This window comes from Pelodiscus sinensis, chromosome 3 (genome assembly GCF_049634645.1).
Source record: "Pelodiscus sinensis isolate JC-2024 chromosome 3, ASM4963464v1, whole genome shotgun sequence".
Lineage (NCBI taxonomy): Eukaryota > Metazoa > Chordata > Testudines > Trionychidae > Pelodiscus > Pelodiscus sinensis.
Genome location: NC_134713.1, coordinates 153088924 through 153113356, shown reverse-complemented (window position 1 = coordinate 153113356; position 24433 = coordinate 153088924). Strand labels below are relative to the sequence as shown.

The 24433-nt window shown below is 41.4% G+C and overlaps 1 protein-coding gene across 1 annotated transcript in view; it reads right to left on the bottom strand.

Moving 5' to 3' along the window:
* The window catches only part of IARS2 (isoleucyl-tRNA synthetase 2, mitochondrial), a 61367-nt gene that overhangs the window by 11230 nt on the left and 25704 nt on the right, over nucleotides 1–24433 (bottom strand). The window contains exons 13-19 of the mRNA XM_075925218.1: nucleotides 22664–22754; nucleotides 21848–21941; nucleotides 12916–13024; nucleotides 10851–10953; nucleotides 3989–4114; nucleotides 3107–3238; nucleotides 1503–1609 (exon numbers count right to left, since the gene is read on the bottom strand). Of these exons, the coding sequence (XP_075781333.1) occupies nucleotides 1503–1609; nucleotides 3107–3238; nucleotides 3989–4114; nucleotides 10851–10953; nucleotides 12916–13024; nucleotides 21848–21941; nucleotides 22664–22754 (762 nt within the window). The remainder of the gene's footprint in view (nucleotides 1–1502; nucleotides 1610–3106; nucleotides 3239–3988; nucleotides 4115–10850; nucleotides 10954–12915; nucleotides 13025–21847; nucleotides 21942–22663; nucleotides 22755–24433) is intronic.

Below are 24433 nucleotides of genomic sequence, written 5' to 3'. Positions count from 1 at the left end.
ATTAGCGCCTTAGTGTGTCTCGGTGCTGATGAAGGTTCATGCACCGAAGCCAGCACACTCTGCACCATCAGTACTGGGACCGGTGCCACCGGTTGTAGAGCAGACTCCATTAGAATGAGCTTCAATCTGAAATCACATTCCTGCTTAGTTCTTTCTTGAAGCGCTTGCTAATTTGCCAACTGTCTGAGCGATGGCCCTCCCCTATACACAGGACTCATGCAGGTCATAGGTTTTGAGCACTTAACACACAGCTTGAATCTGTGTGACCCAGGCATCCCCTCCCCATGAGGGGAGAGAAAAAGGGAGAAAACTCCCCTGAAAACAACTAACTACTATTAACTATTTACACTAACAAAGAACTTCAACTAATACAAACATTAAATACAAAGAGCTGAGGGTCAGACTACCAGCGTAGTCAAGTGCTCCAGCTACCGTCACGGGCGGTAAGAAGGAACTGAGGGGCTGGAGGGCCAGCAGGAGTATATATGGACTGATAGAGCGGCGTCAGTCTAGGGAACTCCCTGTCTGGCCCAATGGATACTGTTAAGGGAAAAGAGTTCCAGGATCTGTGCATACAGCATGCGTACACCTAACTCGAATGGACATGAGCAAGCACTCAAAAGAAGAACTAAGCAATTCAACTAAGAGTGCGCAGCACAGAAGGCCTACTGGGACTAAATTTATATGATCTAGTAACCCCTCCAGTTACAATTGGAAGGAAAAAGGAATTGCTGGAATACAGATCTTGAGAAGATGGTTCATCTGGAGCCTATAAATCATGCTCTAATGTTTTTTTTGCCATACGCATTCATTGTCAGGGTAGCATGGGATGGAGATATCATACTTTATATTTTAAAAATGTGCATCTGTATGTCCGTGAGTCCATTTGTTCAAGAACTCCTCCTAAATAGTAAGAACTAGGAATATCAAATTTGATATGCAGCTTCACCTTATAACTTAAAGCAAGTTAAGGATTTGGTTGTGCCAGGACAATAGGATGTGCCTAGAATTTGATTGTTTCTCATAAAACTGAAAGGGAAGGGTCTGGCAGGTGGAACAGTTATACCACAGAATGACCATGGGGGGCAGCAAGCAGCCAGAAATGGGGACCAGGACAGCTATAACCCCACTTGGCCAGCAGGGGTGGAGAAAGGGACAGCTATCTACTATAGTAGACAGAGTTTCAAAGACTTTGTCCCTCCATAGCCCAGATGGGGGATCCCGTCTCAGCTATGCCAGCGGCAGCAGTCATACACAGGTGCATCTCTCCTGACCCCATACTGTACCCCTTATCTCTACCCACACCCAGAACAATTATTTAAATGAAGAAAAACAGAAGTTCTCTCAATTAAGAACCTGAGCAATGCCAGGTAAACTGTCTAGTACTTCAATATTTATACCATCTCCCTTATGAGAATTCCACCACCAGTCTCAAATCAGGTTATTTAAAACATAATAAAAAGCAAAAAGTCGACTTAGTGAAGGCAGTAATTAACACCTACCTGTCTTTGATTATGCTGAAGTAAAAGTTAGACAAATCTCTAGTGTGGAATGCTTGCAACAAACGAATAACTTTGCTATAATCATATTCTTTGTACGCTTCTGTAACCTGGGGAACAGAGTGAAGAGAGAGATGACAGCAGCACATCCAGTTAAAATCACATGAGATACAAATTTGAGGCATGAGGAGCCTGGGAACATTTTCTTTTTTAAGAAGGTAGAGAACATAGGAAATGCTGAATATGAGAAAAGTCAGGTGCCAGAGAGAACATCTTTCTGGAATCTTCTGAGGAAAAACCCCCTGAATTAAGACAGTGAGCTTGTAACAACAAGAATTGAGAAATCATTTGAAGAGACAGAATGAAATACCCCTTTCTAAGGGATGGCAAAGACAAATACAATCTAAAGAAATCCTGACATCACACTTTTTACTACCTGGTAAAAAAAGATTAAGGAAAGAAAACCTAAAAAAGCATGGTAGGTATCACAACTACAATTCTACAAAATATTTACAGTACTCCCCTCTAAGCTTAGCAATTAGGAAACAGTCCTCTGATTTTTCATAACATGAGTGTTCAAAATGCATTTCTTGCTCAATTTTCCTAAACGTGTTTGGTAAGCTAGGTCCTGAACTTGCTGAAATTCTACCTGGTTCATCTAACCAGCTCTGAGAAGGTATGTTTACCCTCTCACTGCTTATTCACTATTGAAGCATCAAAGCATCTAATTAATTTGTCCCACTTAAGATCCTGAAGGAAAAAGTTGTATTTGATTTATATTTATAAAGTGAACATTTCATAACCTGAAAATTTCATAGGTGACTGAAAGTCAAGAAATTCTACTTATAGCTACTCCAATCTTGAATGTAAACATTGCATTTGGAGCATCAAAAGGAACATGTTAGCTACACAAGTCACATACCCAGACGTGCTCTGAATTACACTGAACTAAATTTAACAAAAGGCAAAAAGCATTAGCTGTAAGCTGCAAACCATCCTCTAACTGAACCAAAAGTTAACCTGTGCACTTTGGACTCATATTTACGTTTTTTAAACCTTTCAAAAAGCTTTAATTTTCCTAGAAGTAGGCCACACCAGGGATCACCTTCAGGGTCCCATTCTGCCCTTCAATACATAGTCTTTACTCCCCTTTACATTAGTGGAAGTTGCATGCATGTGCCAGAGAGTAAATTTAGACTTTAGTTTTTCAAAATAACCTATATTTGAATGACAAAATGAAGATTCAACCTCTTTTAAATTCATATAACAAACATTTTTACAAACTATCTCTGTGTACTATATAATATAAATGGCATGCCAAATGCAGCCCAGAGTTACTTTTTTCCTTGCCAAAAACTAGCATTTATAATGGAAAGGATTCAGTTTTAAATACAGTCTGAGACAGTTATTTCTTTATCACAAATGTAAGGCGGATCTTCATTTTGCTCCACTATTGGAAAAGCGCATATTTAATTTTTTTTCTTTAAAATAACTCAAACACACTTAAGCATTTTTCCCAGAGACATTATAGTCCCAATTTATAATTAATCACCAACAACCTCTCTTGTATAATAAGTACACAGTTGATTAACACAATTCACCCTCACCTTATTAGCATAGTCCTGTAGCAAGTGTAGCATGTATTGGTCTACGACATACATCTCTGAAATGGGGATGGAATCAGTGTCTGGATTGAAGCCAGCAATGTTTCCCAACATGAAGCGTAGCGTATTCCGAAGCTAGCAATAAACCATTGAGAGTTGTTAAATTAAACAGTTTCATCTGAGTGAAGAGTAAACAAGACATACAAGAGACTTCCATTCTGTCAATTTAAATTTAAATACAGGTTGAATCTCTACTCCGGCAACACCCATGGTCCGGCATGTTTTTAGTTAGCTGGATGTCCACTTATCAGAGGGGTGGCTAAGTTTCGGTGCCATACAATTTGTTTACAGCCACCAATCCTGGCTCCTAGTGGTCTGTGCTGTTGTGTAGCTCTAATTGACCTCTAAATATCTTCTCAGAGCCCAGTAAGCAGTGGAAGTGATGGTAATGCTGCTAGACAATATTGACCTCGCATGGTCTGGCACCTGTCAGGTCCCAGGAGTGCCAGACTAGAGAGATTCAACCTGTACTAGAAAAAGCTTTACCATTTTTCTGATTATTTCAAATCATTACAAAATAGAGTTCCTGGACCACAAGGATGATACCAGAAGAGTTTTGAACAAACAGGTTATATACCAACTGCAGTAGCCAAAAACAGGCAAGCTAAAGAACATTTTTATTATCCATAAAACACATTGCTATTTCATCAGCACATGACAAAGGTCAGCAATAATATTCATGTGCTTAGGAAAAAACAGCCTTCATTTTCAGCCAAAAGAAAAGCTCAAATGCACTCCACTGAGAAAAATTTCAAAGCCACAACTGATTCTACTCTGTAAATATGAAACCAAATGTCATATATATGCATTATATTCATTTCTCACCTTGTTTATATCATCTTTTGCAGCACTAAGTACAGCTGGTCCAATCAGAACCTCGGTAAAAACATTTGATTCTGCCACCCACCAGCGAAGGACGTCAGCGCCATAGGGAGGCTCCTTAGTGTGGTCCTGTTCATCGACAAAAAGGCAAAGCTCGTTTCAGTGCTACTTGTTTGCAGTTGAAGACACTGCAACCACATTTTAAAGTCAGGTCAGCAACATCATGTTTGCATCTGTGCCCAAAAAAACCTGTCTGCAAATAATTCTAACTAAAATGTACACTCTGAAATTGAGACTCCCATCCTTCGTTTTGACTCTCTCTCTTGTTACAGCATTACAATAATTAAATAATACAAGCCCACAGCAGTCATAGCCTCCTTCCACCTCTCCTCACAAGATCTATCAAAGGCATGCAGCTAGCTTCAGCTCCAGCTTGGCACCAGTAGGAGCTGATCCAGCCCGCCCCCACCTTTTCTACAATCACACTGAGTGAAGCATACCATACCAAAATCCTAGCCCCATGCATTTGGAGAGGGTTGTGAAAAAGACAAACCATTTTCTCTTCCCTCCCCATAGCAGGAGACAAATCAGGTGAATGGAGAACCAGTATACAAGTATAGAAAGAATTGAACAGAGATGGGGCTCAAATTCTCTACTGGCTTATGTACTGAATTCCCACCCACTCCGTCAACTGACAGCAGCACTCACAAACATCACTTGCCCCCCCTCTCCAGTTCTCTCATGGAAGGGAAATCGTCCCTGACTTAAAGCTACCAACACAGCTGTACTGTGATTTTAATTATTTTCTTTCTTCAGTATAAGGACGTGCCTATCAATCAATACACAATCTAATTAATAGCTGACAAGCAGCTTTACTATACCAGTGGTTCCCAATCTTTTTTATACTGGGGACTGGCAAACCCATGCACAAACTTGTGGCAGACCAGCAACATTTGTGTATTCATTATGCAAATAAATATTTCCTGTTTGCCAAAATATGTACCGCTGCCCTCTCATACACTCCAATCCTGACTCCTGCGGCCCCCCATATTTTTTTTATTCAGCCTCAGCAGTCGCTCGCCGGACAGAGCAGATCCCAGCCCCCCGCGATGTAGGAGGTTCCATCCTCCTCCTCTGCACAGCATGTTTTGTCCCCCTCCTCCCTGCAGCAGGTCCCAGCCTCCCAGCAGGCCTCAGCCTCACCTACCAAGCAGCTGCGGCAGGCCCCAGTCCCCCTCCTCTCTCCTGAGCAGGCCCCAGCCACCCCCACCACATGGCTGCAGCAGGGCCCAGCAACTCACCACAAGGCCACAGCGCAGGCCCTGGCTGCTAGAACAGGACTCGGCAACTCACCACGCAGCTGTGGCCTCACCCCCTGCCCAGTACAGCCTCACTCAAGTCACCTCCCAATGACTTCATAAATATCTGCCTCAATTACCTTTGGTAAATAAAATGACCAATCATTCATTCATTTTCTGATATAGCTGTAAAACTAACCTGAAAAGTTTTCAAAATAAATCCCCGTTTAAAAAATGCATAGTGTGTACCTTCTAAAAAATGAAATCTACATCTATAACTGAGTTGTGAAGAATATGTATTAAGGTTATGATAACCAACAAGAGTGCACTTTGATGATTAAATCGAGCCTTCCCAACTAGTGATTTAAATCAATTTGATTTAAATAAAATCCATCCTGGTCATGGCATGGTTTGCATACTGTTGTAATGCAAAGATCTCTCCGTGCAGTACACATCTAGTTCAGCTTCAAAAAAAAAAATTGAAAGCCACTTTATAATACCATAAAATATCAAGTATAATGCGCACCTATGCATAATGCGCACCTACCTTTTAAACGTCAGAACCCCTGAATAAACTGAACTCTTATCTATAGTGCGCACCCCGACTTTGCCGTATTTTGTCTTGCCTTTCTGTATTGCCAGGTAATCACGCGAGCACATGAGTATATAGTGCGCAGTATTCCATATTCTCTTTGGAATGCCATGAGTTGTCGGCGATCTTACACAACCACTGAAAAACTGAAAGTTGTTAGCTATGCTGAAGCTCATGGCAACAGAGCTGCCAGCCATGAGTTTGATAATATAGCAGTCTAACATTCGGTTTTGGAGACGGCAGAAAGAATGCCGGCAAGCGCTGCCTAGGATGAAGATGGCTGAGTGAGATAAAAGCGTTGCATATCCTGAGTTGGAGGCCAAGCTGGTTGAATGGATTGCTGAGCGTAGACAGCAAGGCGGTGGTGTTAGCATTGCGGAAGTTAGAATGAAGGCTTTGACCATTGCCAAAACGTGCGCTAACACAGCCGGGTTTAAAGCTTCATATGGCTGGGGCGATCAGTTCATGAATCGCCATGGCCTATCGGTCCGACACAAACAACAATCGCACAGAAGCTACCAATGGACTCAGACACCAAGTTACTGCAGTTCTAAAAGTTTATCATAAAGCTACAGAAGTAGCATTGCTACGACCTTTCATTAATTGGTAACGCAGATCAGACACCATAACATTTCAATAATCCCTACGACAGAACGCTTGAACTGAAAGGTACCAAGACAGTCTTCATTGCTACCACAGGCCATGAAAAGTCTAGGTTTACCATAATGCTTGCTTGCAGGGCCGACGAAATGAAGCTGCCTCCTTATATTGTGTTCAAGCACAAGACAATGCCAAGGAATGTAATCTTCCCGAACACTGTTCATGTGCGTGTTCACCCTAAAGGCTGGATTGATGAAGCTTTAATGCTTGATTGGCTACAGACAGTTTGGGCGAAGCTGCCAGGTAGACTTATGAAAAAGCGGACTCTAATAGTTTTGGATGCATTTCGGTGTCATCGTATGCCATCTGTCAAGAAAAGGACTTCAGCAGGACAAAACAGACTTGGCAATTATTCCTGGTGGAATGACCAAAACGTTACAGCCGCTTGATGTGACAGTTAACAAGCCAATGAAAGATGCACTATGCAGGAAATGGAACACCTGGAAGGTGCACATACATTTACTGCAGGTGGACGTATGCGAAACCAATGCTGCAAGATGTTACCCAGTGGATAGCGGATGTCTGGCATGAACTTGATCCCGCTATGATAAGGAAGGGGTTTCTGAAATGCAGCATCTCTAATGCTATGGATGGCAGCAAGGATGATGTCCTGTGGATGGAACCGAGCGACGATGAATTGGCCTAGGGCGAATTACTGGTATGCGAAGATGACAATGATTTGTATTACCTGGATGAAGATGTCGAGGACATGAAGTGGATGAGAAGTGGATGAGGCTTTTTTTAAACAACTAACAATATCATCCAAAGCCCAAGATTTGGTGGTGATGGGGGACTTCAACTATCCAGTATATGTTGGGAAAATAACACAGCGGGGCATAGACTATCCAATAAGTTCTTGGACTGCATTGGAGACAACTTTTTATTTCAGAAGGTTGAAAAAGCTACTAGGAGGGAAGCTGTTCTAGATTTCATCCTAACAAATAGGGAGGAACTAGTTGAGAATTTAAAAGTGGAAGGCAGCCTTGGGTGAAAGTGATCATGAAATCATAGAGTTCACAATTCTAAGGAAGGGTAGAAGGGAGAACAGCAAAATAGAGACAATGGATTTCAGGAAGGCGGATTTTGGTAAGCTCAGAGAGCTGATAGGTAAGGTCCCATGGGAATCAAGACTGAGGGGAAAAACAACTGAGGAGAGTTGGCAGTTTTTCAAAGGGACATTGTTAAGGGCCCAAAAGCAAGCTATTCTTCTGCATCGGAAAGATAGAAAATATGGCAAAAGACCGCCTTGGCTTACCCACAAGATCTTGCATGATCTAAAAATAAAAAAGGAGTCATATAAAAAATGGAAAGTAGGACAAATTACAAAGAATGAATATAGGCAAACAACACAGGAATGCAGGGGCAAGATTAGAAAGGCAGAGGCACAAAATGAGCTCAAACTAGCTATGGGAATAAAGGGAAACAAGACGACTTTTTATAAATACATTAGAAGCAAGAGGAAGACTAAGGACAGGGTAGGCCCACTGGTCAGTGAGGAGGAAGAAACGGTAACAGGAAACTTGGAAATGGCAGAGATGCTTAATGACTTCTTTATTTCGGTCTTCACCGAGAAATCTGAAGGAATGTCTAACATAGTGAATGCTAGTGGGAAGGGGGGAGGTTTAGAAGATAAAATAAAAAAAGAACAAGTTAAAAATCACCTAGAAAAGTTAGATGCCTGCAAGTCACCAGGGCCTGATGAAATGCATCCTAGAATACTCAAGGAGCTGATAGAGGAGGTATCTGAGCCTCTAGCTATCATCTTTGGAAAATCATGGGAGACAGGAGAGATTCCAGAAGACTGGAAAAGGGCAAATATAGTGCCCATTTATAAAAAGGGAAATAAGAACAACCCAGGAAACTACAGACCAGTTAGTTTAACTTCTGTGCCAGGGAAGATAATGGAGCAAGTATTTAAGGAAATCATCTGTAAACACTTGGAAGGTGGCAAGGTGATAGGGAATAGCCAGCATGGATTTCTAAAGAACAAATCATGTCAAACCAATCTGATAGCTTTCTTTGATAGGCTAACGAGTCTTGTGGATAAGGGAGAAGCAGTGGATGTGGAATACCTAGACTTTAGTAAGGTGTTTGATACAGTGTCTCATGATACTCTTATCAATAAACTAGGCAAATACAACTTAGATGAGACTACTATGAGGTGGGTGCATAACTGGCTGGATAACCGTACTCAATGGTTAATGGTTCACAATCCTTCTGGAAAGGTATGTGGAGGCAGGAAAAGGGAATAAGAGAATTTGTGTGCAGCCATCTTAGTCTTGTTAACAAGAGAGCAAGAGTCAGGCTAAGTCTGTGGCCTGACAACGCGAGATCTGTAATTAGACACTGCCTTCGCCTCTCGCCTCCATACGGAGATAAGGATAGAATGCTGACTCTGGTAGGGACCTTGAGATGAGGAGCATCTGGGTGGAACTAAATAACTGTTAGCCATTGGTGTTTGTAATGGGAAGGAGACTAATTGTTATTGTTATTATATTTAATAGACAGTATATAAACTACTTCATAATTGCTTGTATTCGAAGATCTGCCTCGGTGAGGGGGGGGGGGGGGGGACTTCCCCCCCTGTCCGAACCAGTTTTTCCCTTGCTGCAGCTCGTAATAAAACTGCCTCTGGCTACTTGTTGCTTACAAACTCAGAGTGAGGACAATGTTTTCTTCCACAGGTATAACAAGTGGAGTTCCGCAGGGGTCTGATTTGGGACCGGCTCCGTTCAATATCTTCATCAACGATTTAGATATTGGCATAGAAAGTACACTTATTAAGTTTGCAGATGATACCAAGCTGGGAGGAGTTGCGACAAATTTTTCCAAAATGAACTGGACAAATTGGAGAAATGGTCTGGGGTAAACAGGATGAAGTTTAATGAAGACAAATACAAAGTGCTCCACTTAGGAAGGAACAATCAGTTTCAAACATACAGAATGGGAAGCGATTGTCTAGGAAGGAGTACAGCAGAAAGGGATCTAGGGGTTATAGTGGACCACAAGCTGAATATGAGTCAGCAGTGTGATGCTGTTGCAAAAAAAAAAAGCAAACATATTCTGGGATGCATTAACAGGTGTGTTATGAGCAAGACACAAGAAGTTAGTCTTCTGCTCTACTCTGTGCTCGTTAGGCCTCAGTTGGAGTAGTGTGTCCAGTTCTGGGCACCGCATTTCAAGAGGGATGTGGAGAGATTGGAGAGGGTCCAGAGAAGAGCAACAAGAATCATTAAAGGTCTAGAGAACATGACCTATAAAGGAAGGGTGAAAGAACTGGATTTGTTTAGTTTAGAAAAGAGAAGATTGAGGGGGACTTGATAGCCATTTTCAAGTATCTAAAAGGGTGTCATAAGGAGGAGGGAGAAAACTTGTTCATCTTGGCCTCTGAGGATAGAACAAGAAGCAATGCACTTAAACTGCAGCAAGGGAGGTTTAGGTTGGACATTAGGAAAAAGTTCCTAACTGTCAGGGTAGTTAAACACTGGAATAAATTGCCCAGGGAGGTTGTGGAATCCCCATCTCTGGAGATATTTAAGAGTAGGTGAGATAAATGTCTATCAGGGATGGTCTAGACAGTATTTGGTCCTGCCATGGGGGCAGGGGACTGGATTCAATGACCTCTCGAGGTCCCTTCCAGTCCTAGTATTCTATGATTCTATGAGGACTATACCCAGGAAGATATTGCTCAACTGTTCGAGGAAGATTCTAACAAAAGCGAATTTGAGGGCTTCAAAGATGAGTATGATCAATTAACACACTGGTATTTGCTTGTTTGCGCTGCAGTGTTGATTTAATTTGTTTAACTTACCTTTTTGAAACTGTGTATATAGTTGCTTGTTGAGGCTAATAAAAATCAACTTAACCTCTGGTGTCCTGTGATTAATTAATTGCCGTGGAACCGCCAAATGAAAACTAAAAAAAAACCCTCCTATGGATAATGTGCACCCTGACTTTAACGCTAAAAAAACCCCGAGGGAAAAGTGCGCAGTAAACTCTCTCAATAGCTTAGAACTGAACTATATCTTCAGTGTAATTGTTACAATCCCTTCCCATTCCCTATCACTACAGAATGGATTTAGTCAATAAAATAAACCTCAAATGTACTACAGCTTAAAACACTTCAAAGCTGAAGTGAAACAATTCATGGGTTTTAATTTCAGTTCAATGGAATTTAAATACATCTTCATTATATAGCAACTTTCCAATATTCTGCCATAAAGCAGCTTCACAGGGAAAAGTTATACAACAACATGACTGCAATACTTGGACTTACAAAAAAAAAATCCATGACACAATGTGTGTCATGACTTACTTGGCCTCCATTGATTACTATGTCAGGATCAACCACATTGCCAATAGATTTAGACATCTTCTCTCCTTTTTCACCCAGAGTAAATCCATGAACCACAAGAGTCCTAAGGAAAACAAAACAAAAAACAAACCAATACTACTGAAAAATAAATTCAGCCTTGTGATTTATATCTTTCTAGTGTGGCAGTCTTGTCTTCCCAGAAGTATATTCTAACCAAGAAATTTTCGATCCAAGATAGAATCTATTGAATATTGAAACTTATTTCTAGAGAAGAGCAGAAATACATCCCCAACAGTCTTCCTAGTTGAACAAAACCACCAATTGTAGATTAAATCTAAAACCAAGGGTAAAAATCTTGGTTTCACTGAAGTCAATGGTAATTTACCTTATATATAAGGAACACATGCACATACAATATATGTTTTATACAATTCATTTTGCCATATGACCAACCCAGACATTTACATTCAGTACACACACATTTGCTCATATAAATTATTTATTAAAATCCAAGTAGTATTATGTATGCATCCTTACTGAACGTGTTACTTTTTCAGTAAACTGCATAATCAATTCAGTAATCCAAATTACTGCATCTATTCACTGTTCTCTGTGCACCCAGAGGAGCTAAAAACAAAACAAAATCTTAGGTTGATTATTTTTACTAGGCCTATCAATTAATAAAGGCTGTACCTCTGCAAACTAGCATTCTGTGTGTCTAGCAACATCCGTGGTCTGGCTCCTGGACCAGCGGGCCTGAGAGCCTAAAGGCAGGAGGGCCAGCCGGGACTGAGGAAGACAGGGTCGGCATCTCAGCTGAAGGCAGCCCAGGGCTGAAGCCCTATGGCAGATTTTGGGAATGCAGTGTGGGGAGGAAGCCCTGGTAGCAGCACAGGGCCGGAGTCCTTTGGCAGCATCTAGAAGCATGGGGCCAGAGCCCCGCAGCAGCCCCCGGGGATAGAGGACAGCCCACAAAAAATAAGGCTGGAGCCCACAAAATATAAGGCTGCAGCTCTGTGACAGGAGATGGAGTCTGTGACACCCAGGGGAACTGGAAGCAGGCAATAGTCTTGGGGGCTGGAGGCAGGAGACCTCCCTTCATCCAGCAAATTCTCATGTTTGGGACTGGTCAGGTCCCGATAGTGCCGGACCAAGGAGGTCCAACTTGTAACAGTTAATTCCAGTGTAACTCAAAACAAACTGTAACTCAATTAAAAAAATTAATCACAACTAATTATGATTTTAATTGCACTGTTAAAAAATAACAGAATACCAATGTACGTTTATTATAAATATTTGGATGCTTTTCTACATTCTCAAATATATTGTGATTTCAATTACAACACAGAAAACAAAGTGTGTACAATAGTCACTTTGATTACAAATACTTGGACTGTAAAAAAGAAACAACTCTATAGTGTATCCTCGATCAAGAAAGTGAAACTTACAAGTACAGACTTTATGTAACTGCACTAAAAAATTAAAAAATGTAAAACATTAGAGCCATAAGTCCTATCAGTTTTACTTCTTGTTCAGCCAACATGTCAAGCAAGTTCGTTTACATTGATGAACTGAACTGAGAAATACTATTTCTTTTACCTTTTTTAATCCAAGTATTTGTAATCAAGTATTCAAGTATTTGTGAACACTGTACAATTTATTCCGTGTTGTAACTGAAATCAACATTTTTTTTTAAATGTAGAAAACATCCAAAAATATTATTATAAACAGTGTTCTAGTATTGTTTAGCAGGAGGGATGTAAAAATCCATTAAAGCAGTTAACTGGTTAAATAGTTAAAATGGTATCATTTCACTGGTTAGCCATGGAGGGCTGATGCAGACTGTCTGGGTCCTGCCAGCCAGGCCTGCCACATTGCGGGCGGGAGGTGCTCTGGCCAAGCCTGCTATGGCTGGGATTCTGTCAGCCTGGCTCAGAGCATTACGGGCGGGGGCTGCTCCAGCCAGGATAGTTAATTCATTAACGGGTAAGCATGCCAGTAAGTCTAACCATACTATCATTACATAAAAGCTCAATAAATTGCCTTGTTTCAGACCAACACTTACTTATAAGGTGCTTTTTTTCTTGTTGCCACACTAGTTAAGAGAGAGGACTGAAACCAGCCTCCCAATTGGTCTTTTCCTTCCAAGTATAAATCTGCTTTTTGATCTGCACCTTAAAACAAAAATATCTTGTCAACGGATTTAAAAAAACAAACATACATACATCAGTTTATATTAGATTACTAAATTCTTATGGTAGGCTTATGGTAAAAAGGAAGTGCTGTAGTAGATGTACAGGCAGTCCCCGACTTACGTCGGATCCGCAGTTACGAACGGGGCTGCCCCAGAGTACACGGACTGCGGGACCTCGCGGTCCTGCCGCCCGTGTACTCTGGGGCTTTGCTCTGCGTCTCCCTGGTCTGCAGACCAGGAAGACGCAGAGCAAAGCCGCGGAGGGGCTCGGGCAGCGAGGCACCCCAGGCGCGCCTGGACTGCCCCACCGCTGGCTTCCCCGCGCTTTGCAAAGCCGCAGGGGGGAGGGGGGGGACTCGGGCAGCGAGGCACCCCAGGCGCGCCTGGACTGCCCCGCCGGCTTCCCCGTGCTTTGCAAAGCCGCGGGGGGAAGGAGGGGCTCGGGCAGCGAGGCACCCCAGGCGCGCCTGGACTACCCCGCCGCCGCCGGCTTCCCCGCGCTTTGCAAAGCCGCGGGGGGGCTCGGGCAGCGGGGCACCCCAGGCGCGCCTGGGCTGCTCCGCTGCCGGCGTCCTCAGAGGCGCTCCCCGTCTCCAGCAGACCAGGGAGACGGGGAGCAAAGCCGCGGAGGACCCAGGCAGCGGGACCGCGGTGCATCTCGGTCCGCCGCCCGAGTCTTCCTGGTCTGCTGGGGTGGGGAGGGCGCAGCTAGTACGCCCCCCGCCCCCCCAGCAGACTAGGCTTTTCTCCGGATGCCTATGGCAGAGCAGCTGGGGTGCTGCCGGTTGGTCCCGCAGCGCCGCTCTGGGCGCTACTGGTGCAACCCAGCAGCACCCCAGCTGCTCTGGTCCTGATTCAGCCGCTGCTGGTCACTTTCAGCAGCGGCTGAATCAGGACACCTGGGGCAGAGCAGATGGGGTGCTGCTGGGTTGCTCCAGTAGTGCCGAGGAGCGGCGCTACTGGAGCAACCCAGCAGCACCCCAGCTGCTCTGCCCCAGGCGTCCCCAAGTCAGCTTCTGCTGAAACTGACCAGCGCTGACTACAGGAAGCCTGAGGCAGAGTTGCTCTGCCCCAGGCTTCCTGGAATCAGCTGCTGATCAGTTTCAGCAGCAGCTGACTTGGGGACGCTTGGGGTTCTTAAGTTGATTCTGTATGTAAGTCAGAACTGGCAGTCAGTTTCAGCAGCGGCTGAATCTGGACGCCAGTTCCGACTTACATACAGATTCAACTTAAGAACAAACCTACAGTCCCTATCTTGTACGTAACCCGGGGACTGCCTGTATCAGTAAGTGGTTATAGAACATCATGCTTCTGTTCTATTAAAGAACTAGTTTATTTACTATTGTAAGGAAAATAAGCAATACAAGTTATCAAACTAAAATCCCCAACTACTCAAGCACCTCACACACAAAATAACAGGTCATTAAATGCTGAGACTCATTCATCTCTGAGAATTTATATGCAACCTGCAAGCTTACTTTTTGACATGAGCCTCTGACAAAATATTACTAAAATATGAAAATACAGGGTAATATAATATAGCCTATTTTGCACTCATATTTTATATCAGGACCTCAAGGATCTTTACACATATTAATGAATGATAAAACTGCAAGTTTCAATAAAATAATGAACAAACTGATCCACAGCTTGGTATGCAACTGTTGTTGCAAACAGTACAATTCATGGGTACCCAAAAGTCTCTAGAGGGAGGGAGGTGGGTGTGAATTGGTGGTTATTACACAATCTCACATTCAGAATTTTTTCGTGATTTTAGCCAAAAATTTTCCTGTAATGGGGTTCATTCAATAGTTTCTTTCATCCTCCCCCCAGAGACAATTCCTCTCTTTTTCCCTGGTGTTTATAGCCTTTATCTATTTGTTTAGCGTAATGGAAGTTTCGATATTCAGATCCATCCTGCAATAAAAAAAGTTCAACATTGCAAAGGTCAAGGACATTCAGCCATTGCTAAGTATAAGACTCATGGGTGGAGTTTATGTTTTTTCTATCATTAATTTATTCTTTTAAGAAAAATCAATAAAGATCCAGTTAGAAAGCACAATAAAATATTAATCTTTGCACAAGAGATGGCAAAATACATGTAAAGACTAAATAAGTACAATAATAATTATAGGGAGTAAGCAGAAAACAGTAATAACTTTGACATCTATTATTGATGTTCCATAGACTATTTTTCTCTGCCAAGTCAACTAGAAAATTTCAATTCTTGCAATGAAGGGCAAATAAAGAAAAGACATTTTAATAAGGGGCATCTAAATGACTGAAGAACCTAAACAAACCATCTACAAATATTCAGAGTTGGTCTTTGTTGTCTGATAGAAAGCAGATATAATGGTATGCTTGCAAAGACTGCATGCCCTGGTGAATATACTTCATATTTTTTATGAATTCTTCATTATGTGTCTATAGAAATAGCAGTACTCTGAGCCTCAATTTCAGATCAATTAAATAATTTATAATCTATTAGAGGATTTACCCAGCGTTGCTCAGGTCCTTAATTGAAATAATTTGTATATTTCTTCATTTAAATCATTGCTTTGGAGTGGGGCTGGAGATGAGGGTTTCAGTATGCTGGCTGCCATGGGGAGACAGGACAACCCAGCCATGTCTCACTGCAGCAGTTTGGGGCCACGTGAGAGCCTGTCCATGGCCACTGTGGCTCCAGCAGGCACAGCCAGGAGAGAGGTGCATGTCCCCTGACAGGGGGACAGACAGACATACAACGTCTCTGAAATTTTATACACACACACACACACACACACACACACACACACACGGGTTGCCAGGTGTCCAGTATTCACCCGGACTGTCCAGTATTTTTGCCTCCTGTCCAGGAAAAAAAAATTCAGAGAATACGGGACACCTAAAATATCCGGTATTTTCTGATTTTTTTTTCCACTTGCCAGGAGGCGAAGATGCTGGGCACTTGGCAACCCTACCAACACTCAGCACCTGGCCTCCCCGCCCCTTGCCCCAACCCTCATGCTTACCTGGCTGGCCTAGTGGAGTTATAGCTGTCCCGGTCCCCATCTTTGGCCTCAGCTGTCACCGCCCCTCATAGCCATTATACAGTATAATTGTCCCTGCTAGTAGACCCCTTCCTTTCTATTTTATGAGAAGCAATCCCATTCCAGGCACATCTCATCATCCTGGCACAAGCAAACCATTACCTTAGCTTTAAACCATAAGAAGAAACAACACACCAGATGTAACAGTCCTCACTCTTACCATTTAGGAGGAGTTCTTGAACAGACACAGAGACAGACACAAACAAACTCTTTCAAATGTACAGTAGATTGTCTAAATCTATTGGGTAGTTCTCATCCCAATTGTAATGAAAAACAGTAAAATAGTAGCGATTTTCAGTCAACTTTAATTAGAACAGACTGTAAATTTGTTAGCTGTGCACAAAATCATCTGACAGTCCAGAGAGTTTTCAGCTGTTTTTCAAATTAAAACTCTAGGGCAGGGGTGGCCAATCCACAGCTCTTTGATTAAGGAAATACTGTTCCTGCTGCTTCTGAGCCGCGTGCCCAGACTGCTCATGGCCGGCTGCTGTGCACACACGCCCAGCGCCTGGAGGGAAAAATGTGTGACAGTGGTGGCAGCTCTGGGACCCAGGCATTAGGTTCGGGTGGGGGGCGGGGGGGAGGAGGGCTAGGAGTGCCTGGCTCTGCGGGAGGGAATTGGGTTCGAGTGGGGGTGGGAAGGGGGGACTGGGAATGCCTGACTCTGGGGGAGAGGTAGGGCACTGGGTTAGAGCAGTGGGATGGGGGACTGAAGCAAGTTCAACTCAAAGTCTTTATGGATGCAGAGTAAGGCAGCCAACACAGATGTCATGTTTAAATTCCAGGGCAAAAAAAAAAAAAGAATCAGCATGTATCTGGTTTACACTGTGATTCTTTAAAGAAACTTCAAAGGCTATTGTTTGCCAGACTGAAGCAATTATTCTGAGAAATGAGTCTCTCCCTTATTGTTTTTGAACCTCTCATATTTGCAGTCTGGGACGGATCTGAATTTTTAGAATGGTAAAAAAAGCCATAATCTTTATAAGTAAAAAAAATGAGGAAACCATACCAGAGATCAATAAGCTGGTGTGAAACAGGCACTTCAAAATGTGCTAATTTACTTCTCAGTTCAGTTTAATTTAAAAAAAACTCACAGGACATAATAAAGCAGTAGTGTTAAATTTAAAATACATGGTAGGAATGCTTTTAAGTGAGAGAATATTACTGTATATTTAAAGGGTTTTTTTTTTTTATTTGATGTTTGGTCCTTGTCAAGTTCTCTGAAGATCTACGGACTAGCCGTGGATTTTTTAAGTGACTAGTGACTTATTGGCTTTTGTCCGAAATATCCTGTAATGTTATTTTTATCACTACATTTTGTGTACTATATTTATGTATCTTTCTATATATAGATATATACAAATAAATATATAATACGTGAATACGTGGCTCTTTGCACTCTGTCCACCACTATTTTGGCTCTTGGTCTCTAACTGGTTGACCACCCCTGCTATAAGGCACTTATGATCCCTTTTAGTAGGGATTTCAAGATTCTAGATCTTTGATCTTACAGACTTTAGCCTTTAGATTAAAATGTATTGCACTTAATGCCAACAACAATTAACCAAGTTTTATTTTAAATCTTTTGCTCAGCACAAAAAGTTTAAAAAGCACAGATAGGCATGCTGTAAAATAATCACATTCATTCAGTTAAACATTAACAAGGGAGATAAAGAAAGAATTGAAAGTTAAATTATTCCATTGTACTGGGGTTAGGGGTATGATCCAAGCCTATAGAAGACAACTAGACTCTTTTCCATTGACTTCATCAGGCTCTATCACGAGACCATGAAAACCTATGGATGTGCTTAAATAGTGCAACTGAATTCAACATATTTAAATAAATTATATACTTAATCTGAAACATAGGTGCAAAGAGTCATGCTGTTGTCAGGTGCAAAGAAAATCTCAATGAAAAATGAGCAAGTAAATTAGTCAATGTCAGCTATCTTTGCAGATGTACTCTATCCTGCATTTTTTCTGCTCAGTGGGGATGAAACATAAGTTTACACAAGTCCTTTGTGGAAACAGGTTCTTAGGATATAAATGGTGTTAAAAGTATATTCTACAGTTAAAATATCAGCAATACCAAATCCTTTTTCAATGCTATGATCATCAACAGAGATTTATATATGACTGGGAAAAGGTTCTTACATTATATTTATTAAAATGGACTTGTTAATTGAAGGGCCAATGCAGATGCTTTGTCAAGAGTACCAAAGGAGACCTGAGTATGATCAGACGGTTAAATTAGATCTTGTGCTACAACACAGCAGCAGAAAAAGGGGATGTTATTTTCCATTGCACGTGCAGAAGCATCACATCCCAAAGGAAGAGGGCTACAGTTCTGATTTTACATTAGTGGCATTGCCGAAATGCCACATAATTGTGGGCATATTTTTGCTATTGGAAGAAAGATCCTAATGAGGCTTTCCAGAAAACAAATGGTGGACGTGAAATGAAACCCATGGCCTTCCACTGGACGATGGCAGGCAATGGCTGCTTCCCGGTGGACTTGCAACAAGCTAATTAGGTCCAGATTACCTGAGGGATAGAATATAATCTAAAATGACAAGAATTTGAGCTGATTCTCATGATTTTTGATGAAGACTTTTCTGCTGTGATTGGGGGTAGTTAGAATGGCCTTTGAAAATGAACATTCCTGGGCTGATGCCTATCCAAATACCAGGCCATGAGATGAAGATGAAATGGGTTGGGATGTCTGGCCCTGCCATTCTTCTGAGTTACCAGATTTGGAGAGAGATGGATTTTGATGGGAGGATAGAATGACATTCTAAGGAAATCCAGAAACTGAAACTATCTTGGCCAATTGATGGCAATGAGGATGATCTAAGCCCTGTCATGGCATATTTTCTGCACAGGTAGCAGGGGGCTGGGCAGGACTGAATGGGTGAAACACAATGCAATGTGAGCTGGACTGACTGTTCTTTGTTCTAGTAAGTTTGTATGTTTCCTGTCCCCCTAAGGAGTCAAAATATCCTCTGCAGTGTGACTGTTCATGTGGGTTCCTCATCTCATGAGGGATGCATCTGTGACAGTGGTCACATCAGGTGTGGGTGTACGGTGTTAGTCTCTAAGGTGATGCGGGACTATTCATTGCTTTTTTTTCTTTTTTTTCCCCCCCTTTGGCAATGTATTCCAGTGCTTAATCATTCTGACAGGAATGTTCTCTGAATGTCCCACCTCAGCCACCCTGGCTGCAATTTAAATTCATTACTTCTTGTCCTACCATCAGAGGTTAAAGAGACCAATATTTCTTTCGTGTTAAGAGACCATGTGACTTTCTCCAGAGAAAGCATTACTGATGCCAATGTGACCATGAAGAGAACTGAAATGTACTCAATTTACTTACCTTATTTCAATGACACCTAATACACAGAACCAAAGATTAACTGATGAGTTTTTAAAAGGTTAAGATTTTTAAATATGAGTGCTAGAACACAACAGTTTTAACAGGTTGTCAGAAAAAAAAAATCTATAGGAGATCTATACTTTCATTAAAAGAAATCAAGTTAGTTCACTAACCACTCTGCATGTAGAAAGACAGCACAAACCACAAACTGCTCTCCCTAGAGGACGTGAATGATATGAGTAGAAAAAGAAGAATTTTTTCCACCAAAACCAAATGTGATTTCACACAGCTGTGTGATTAAGTGGCATTAAGAAGTGATGTTCCCTACAAGTAGAAAAGTCCTTCTGAACACTGATGGCAAGACAATGGAACACAGACTAGTAATAATAATTTACTAGATTTACCTATTTAACAGAAACATTCCTCTCTGCTTTGCCAAATCCCCAACCAGTTCCTCTCCATCCAGCTTCCACTCTCCACCCCACCAAATTTTTATAAATATTCATGGCAGAGGTTTTTTTCTAATTTCAGAAGTTCCTAGCCCATTTTGGATACTCCTCAAACTTCAGGTCTACGATCATGAAACGACAGCATGCCGAGTAAAGATAGTTCAGCTACCTTTACAGTGTATTTCCTTACTTTAAATTATGGTACTTTTACTGACTGCTATTTGTCTGGAATTTACACACCCTTAAGTTACCAATATGTACTTTTAATCTTAGTTTTTTGTCTCAGATAGTAGAAAAAGCTGGCACACAATGTCCACCCTATTTGGAGTAATGTTCTAATAAATGCACAGTCACTATATTCTTTCCATTTCTTTTGATAAATGTGAATAGCTAATGCTACTATGAGGACTATTAGAGCAACACAATAACAGCACAAAATAAAAAGCATCCTGTAGATAATTTTACTGAACTCACTGTGTAACAACTGTGCCTTTAATTCATGGTTATTCCTCAAGGATGTGTTTAGGAATGCAAATAGCTCTAGTATAGTCACTTTTCTCAAATCAACTTGTTTAAAAATATGAACTTTAATGTATACAAGTGTCTTTAGAAAATACACTGTTTACTGATGATACCGTTGCCTTACTGCGTTGCTAGGAAATAAAATCTCTAATGCCAACAAGTTTTACAATTCAACAAGATTGCTATCACACAACTGTATACTCCTGGTTTAAAGTTCAACAAACAATTCACTGTACCAACTTATTACACAGAAATGGCACCTGATTTAGGAGTCTCCACTGGATAAATCAAGTACTTCAAAAATTTTAAAAATATTGTTCCTTTGTTTTCTTTAGATTGCCTAAGTAATTGCAACTTTTATTGTATTATATTCCAAGCATGGCCTCTCAGGCACTAAACATGTGAGCTTTTACAATGTCAAAAATTAACCTAAGAAAACTGAAAGACTGATCTACTCAACATTTAGGCTACATCTAGACTGCAAACCTCTTTCAAAAGAGCTTTTTCAAAAGATATTTTCGAAAAAGAGTGTCTAGATTACAACCAGTACTTTCGAAAAAGCTAGCCACTTTTTCGAAAGAGAGCACCCAGGCAGTCTGGATGCTCTCTTTCGAAAAAGCACAGTTTGTATTACATAATGCCTTTTTTCGGAAGAGCACTTTCAAAAAAAGGCATTCTTCCTCGTAAAACGAGTTTTTCTGTGGTTGAAAAAATTGCCGCATTCTTTCAATTTACTTTAGAAGAACATGGCAGCAGTCTAGACACAAGGGAAGTTTTTTCAAAAAAAGGCCACTTTTTTCAAAAAAAACCCTGTAGTCTAGAAACATCCTAAGTGTTTGCATTAGGAAATGCAGTAGAAAGGCACAGCAAATTGCTCTTGCTACACATAATGATCAGAAGGTACAACTTCTGCACTGATGTACATTGCTATAAATGTGTAATTATAATTAACATTTTCAGCAGTAACTCTAGTCTTAGGTCTTATAACTATGAAAGACAAAGAGTCACTATACATCAACACAAACTTTAAAATGTGTTAATTCAAAATAAATTGAGATCTGTCTTCCAGTTACGAAGTGAACTGCTTTCATAACCAGAACAGGCAATTTTTAATTTGTGCATCTTTAACTTAAAAGGTTCTTCACATGCCAAAATGACCAGTGGTAATTTATTAAAAAACCTATTGCAAATGAGTTTGCAAACATCAAATCCTATTCTTAAAAAGCTTTGCAATTAATGACCTCATCCAAATTAGCCACTGGATTACACCAACTCAACTCCACTGACTTCAGTGGTGTCGTGCACAAAAAGTAGTGCTTCTGGTCCACCAAATATTTAAAAAGAATACTCAGTATTTATCAGTGCCATACCTTCCAACACATGAGCCCAGGAAGTTCCACTATCAAACCAGATATCCAGGACATCCTGTCCCTGTACATAATCCAGTACATTGTGGCTACCAACCTAATGAAATAACAGTTAAATAGTATTAATAAGAGAAAATAAACATTTTGCGCCTTTAACTGGAAGAAGGTTGAGTGTCTCCAAAATAGAAATAACCAAAGCAGATTTTGGTTTTGGTCCACCAATTTTGCAGAAGATGCACATTTTGCAAGAGGTTATTTACAAAATTATACACAATGGTTACTTTTCAGAAGACAAATGACCCTCTCTCTCCTCCCTTCTCACCCCTCCCCTCCCAAAAATGTCAGAAACCACTGTTTCTGCACTGCACACTGGACATATACTTCACACGTGCACAGTGCTGGAAGATTAGGGCCATAAACACAACACAAACAGTAGCAAGTATTACAGAAAAATTAGCCTTAGCCAGAAGAAATGATTACATTTTAAGCCTGTGTATTAACTGTTCCCTCAGTTACCTGCTCAATGATCATTGGAACTGCAAAATTTCTGGCATCAATCTGATATACAACATTGAAACATAGCACAGTACAATGCACAGTCTCAATGTGCACTCTTAACATTTTGTAACAAATAAAAAGTCATAAGGATCATAGAAATATCTGAGGGTTTAATATTGCTGCCCAGCATTGTAGCCACCAAGTGCCTTCTACGTAAAATCAACAGCATTAGCTGTCTTGCCCTTACTGTGTTAGGAGAGATCTAACCCTCTCCATCTCTCTTGCAATTTCTACCCTATATGTTAACACTCAGAAAGTTACCTTTTTTGGCAGAAGCTGTTCAACAGGAAGCTTCCACCATGCATCACTTCCATGCTGCTCCACTATTTTAATAACATTCTCAATGATTTCACTGTGTAAGAAGGAAACTGATTAGCAGAGTTCAATCAAGGAGCAGCTATACATTCCTTAAAGCAGGGAGGGGAACCTCAGGCTCAGGGGGCTGGATGTGGCCCCCCAGCTTACCTGGATCTGGCCCCCGAGGCTCAGGGCTCCTCCCCTACCAGCACTGGGGAGCCCGTGCTGGTACTCCAGCCCCACGCTACCACACACTGCAGGGCTGGAGTGGTTGAGCACCACCAGGCTAAATGACCCAAATTCGAAGACATATTAGAAAAGCATATAAATGGTACTTAGGGGGCCATTCCTTATGCTAGCTAACAAAGCCTTGTTAAATAGACCAGAGCTTTGAAAGACAAACCTATATTGTTAGAGAAATGGAAGAAGTTAGTGATTGTATTGATCTGTGTTTACCTATATCTTGTTAGAGGTTTGTTGGGGGAGGGGTACCAGTTTTGTTCCCCATCATTTTGTTTTACTCTCTGAGGCCTTGTTAGCCCCCCCTATCACGATCCCATGTCTGAAAATGGTGGGAAAAGAAAAGGAGGGAAAAGTAGGGTCACCTGACCTAATCTGCCTAACAACTACAGGCTTATAAAGGATGTTAACCTTTCCCTCAGGGCTCTCTGCACAACTCTGCGGTGCTGGAGTGACTAATTCTCATGGAAGAATTTGAACAAACTCTATATGGACTGCCTATTTTGGACCATCACCCGATGAACTGATTCGGCAAAGAATTTTTTGCAATTCAGCAACTCACCATCTCTACTATGAAACTGACCTAAGAACTTTATTCATATCTGTATGTACAGTTATAGTTATTAAGACCTGGTATGTGTATTTGAGAAAATCTTAAACATTCATTGACCTAGTGTGAGTAATGTTCCTGACCCTTTTGGATCTTGGTAGATCTCCACCCTGGACTAGGAAGGTGCCTGCCTTCTCTGGGCCCTGGCAGGCTCCTGGGAGCTGGCAGACTGCTCCTGGGGAACAGTGGAGGGCTGCCTGCCAGTGGCTTGCTGGCTCAAGTTTTGGGGCCACTGGGTCAGGGACAGTGACTGCTGGCTCTGGGCTAGCAGCCTTGGAGCTGGCACAGGCACTGTGGCCAGAGTCTACCCCTTTAAGGGCTCCGGGAAGGAGGGAGAGTAGTGTTCGTGGTTGAGGCTGGAGTGGCCACCAGGGTACCCTGGGAAAGCTGGAGGACCCCTATTTTGAATAAATGTCTGCACAGCACTTCTTTCAAAATAGCTATTTCCAATCTGGTGTTATTCCTCGTGGAATGAGGTTTACCCAAATCGAAATAAGTGCTCCACTATTTCGAATTAATTTCGAAATAGCGGTTTGGCTGTGTAAACACTAGTAAAGTTATTCTGAAATAACGGCTGTTATTTCAAAATAGCTTTGCTGTGTAGATATACCCTAATTTCTTTATGAATACTTTTACAAAGACATCATGGATCGGCCTAACCTTTTATCAACCATAATGTTATACAAAATAAAGCCATATGGTTAATTTATAAACATCAGTAGGAAGTTATTTTAGAGTGTAAATCTGCCTGAATCTGATGTGAATTAACAGATAATTTTCTCTTCTGCAATATAGAAGCAGCAGATAATTTCTCAGATTCTCATGGTTACATTATACACTTAATTATACAAAATAAAAGTAATCAAATATTGACAGTTTACTAA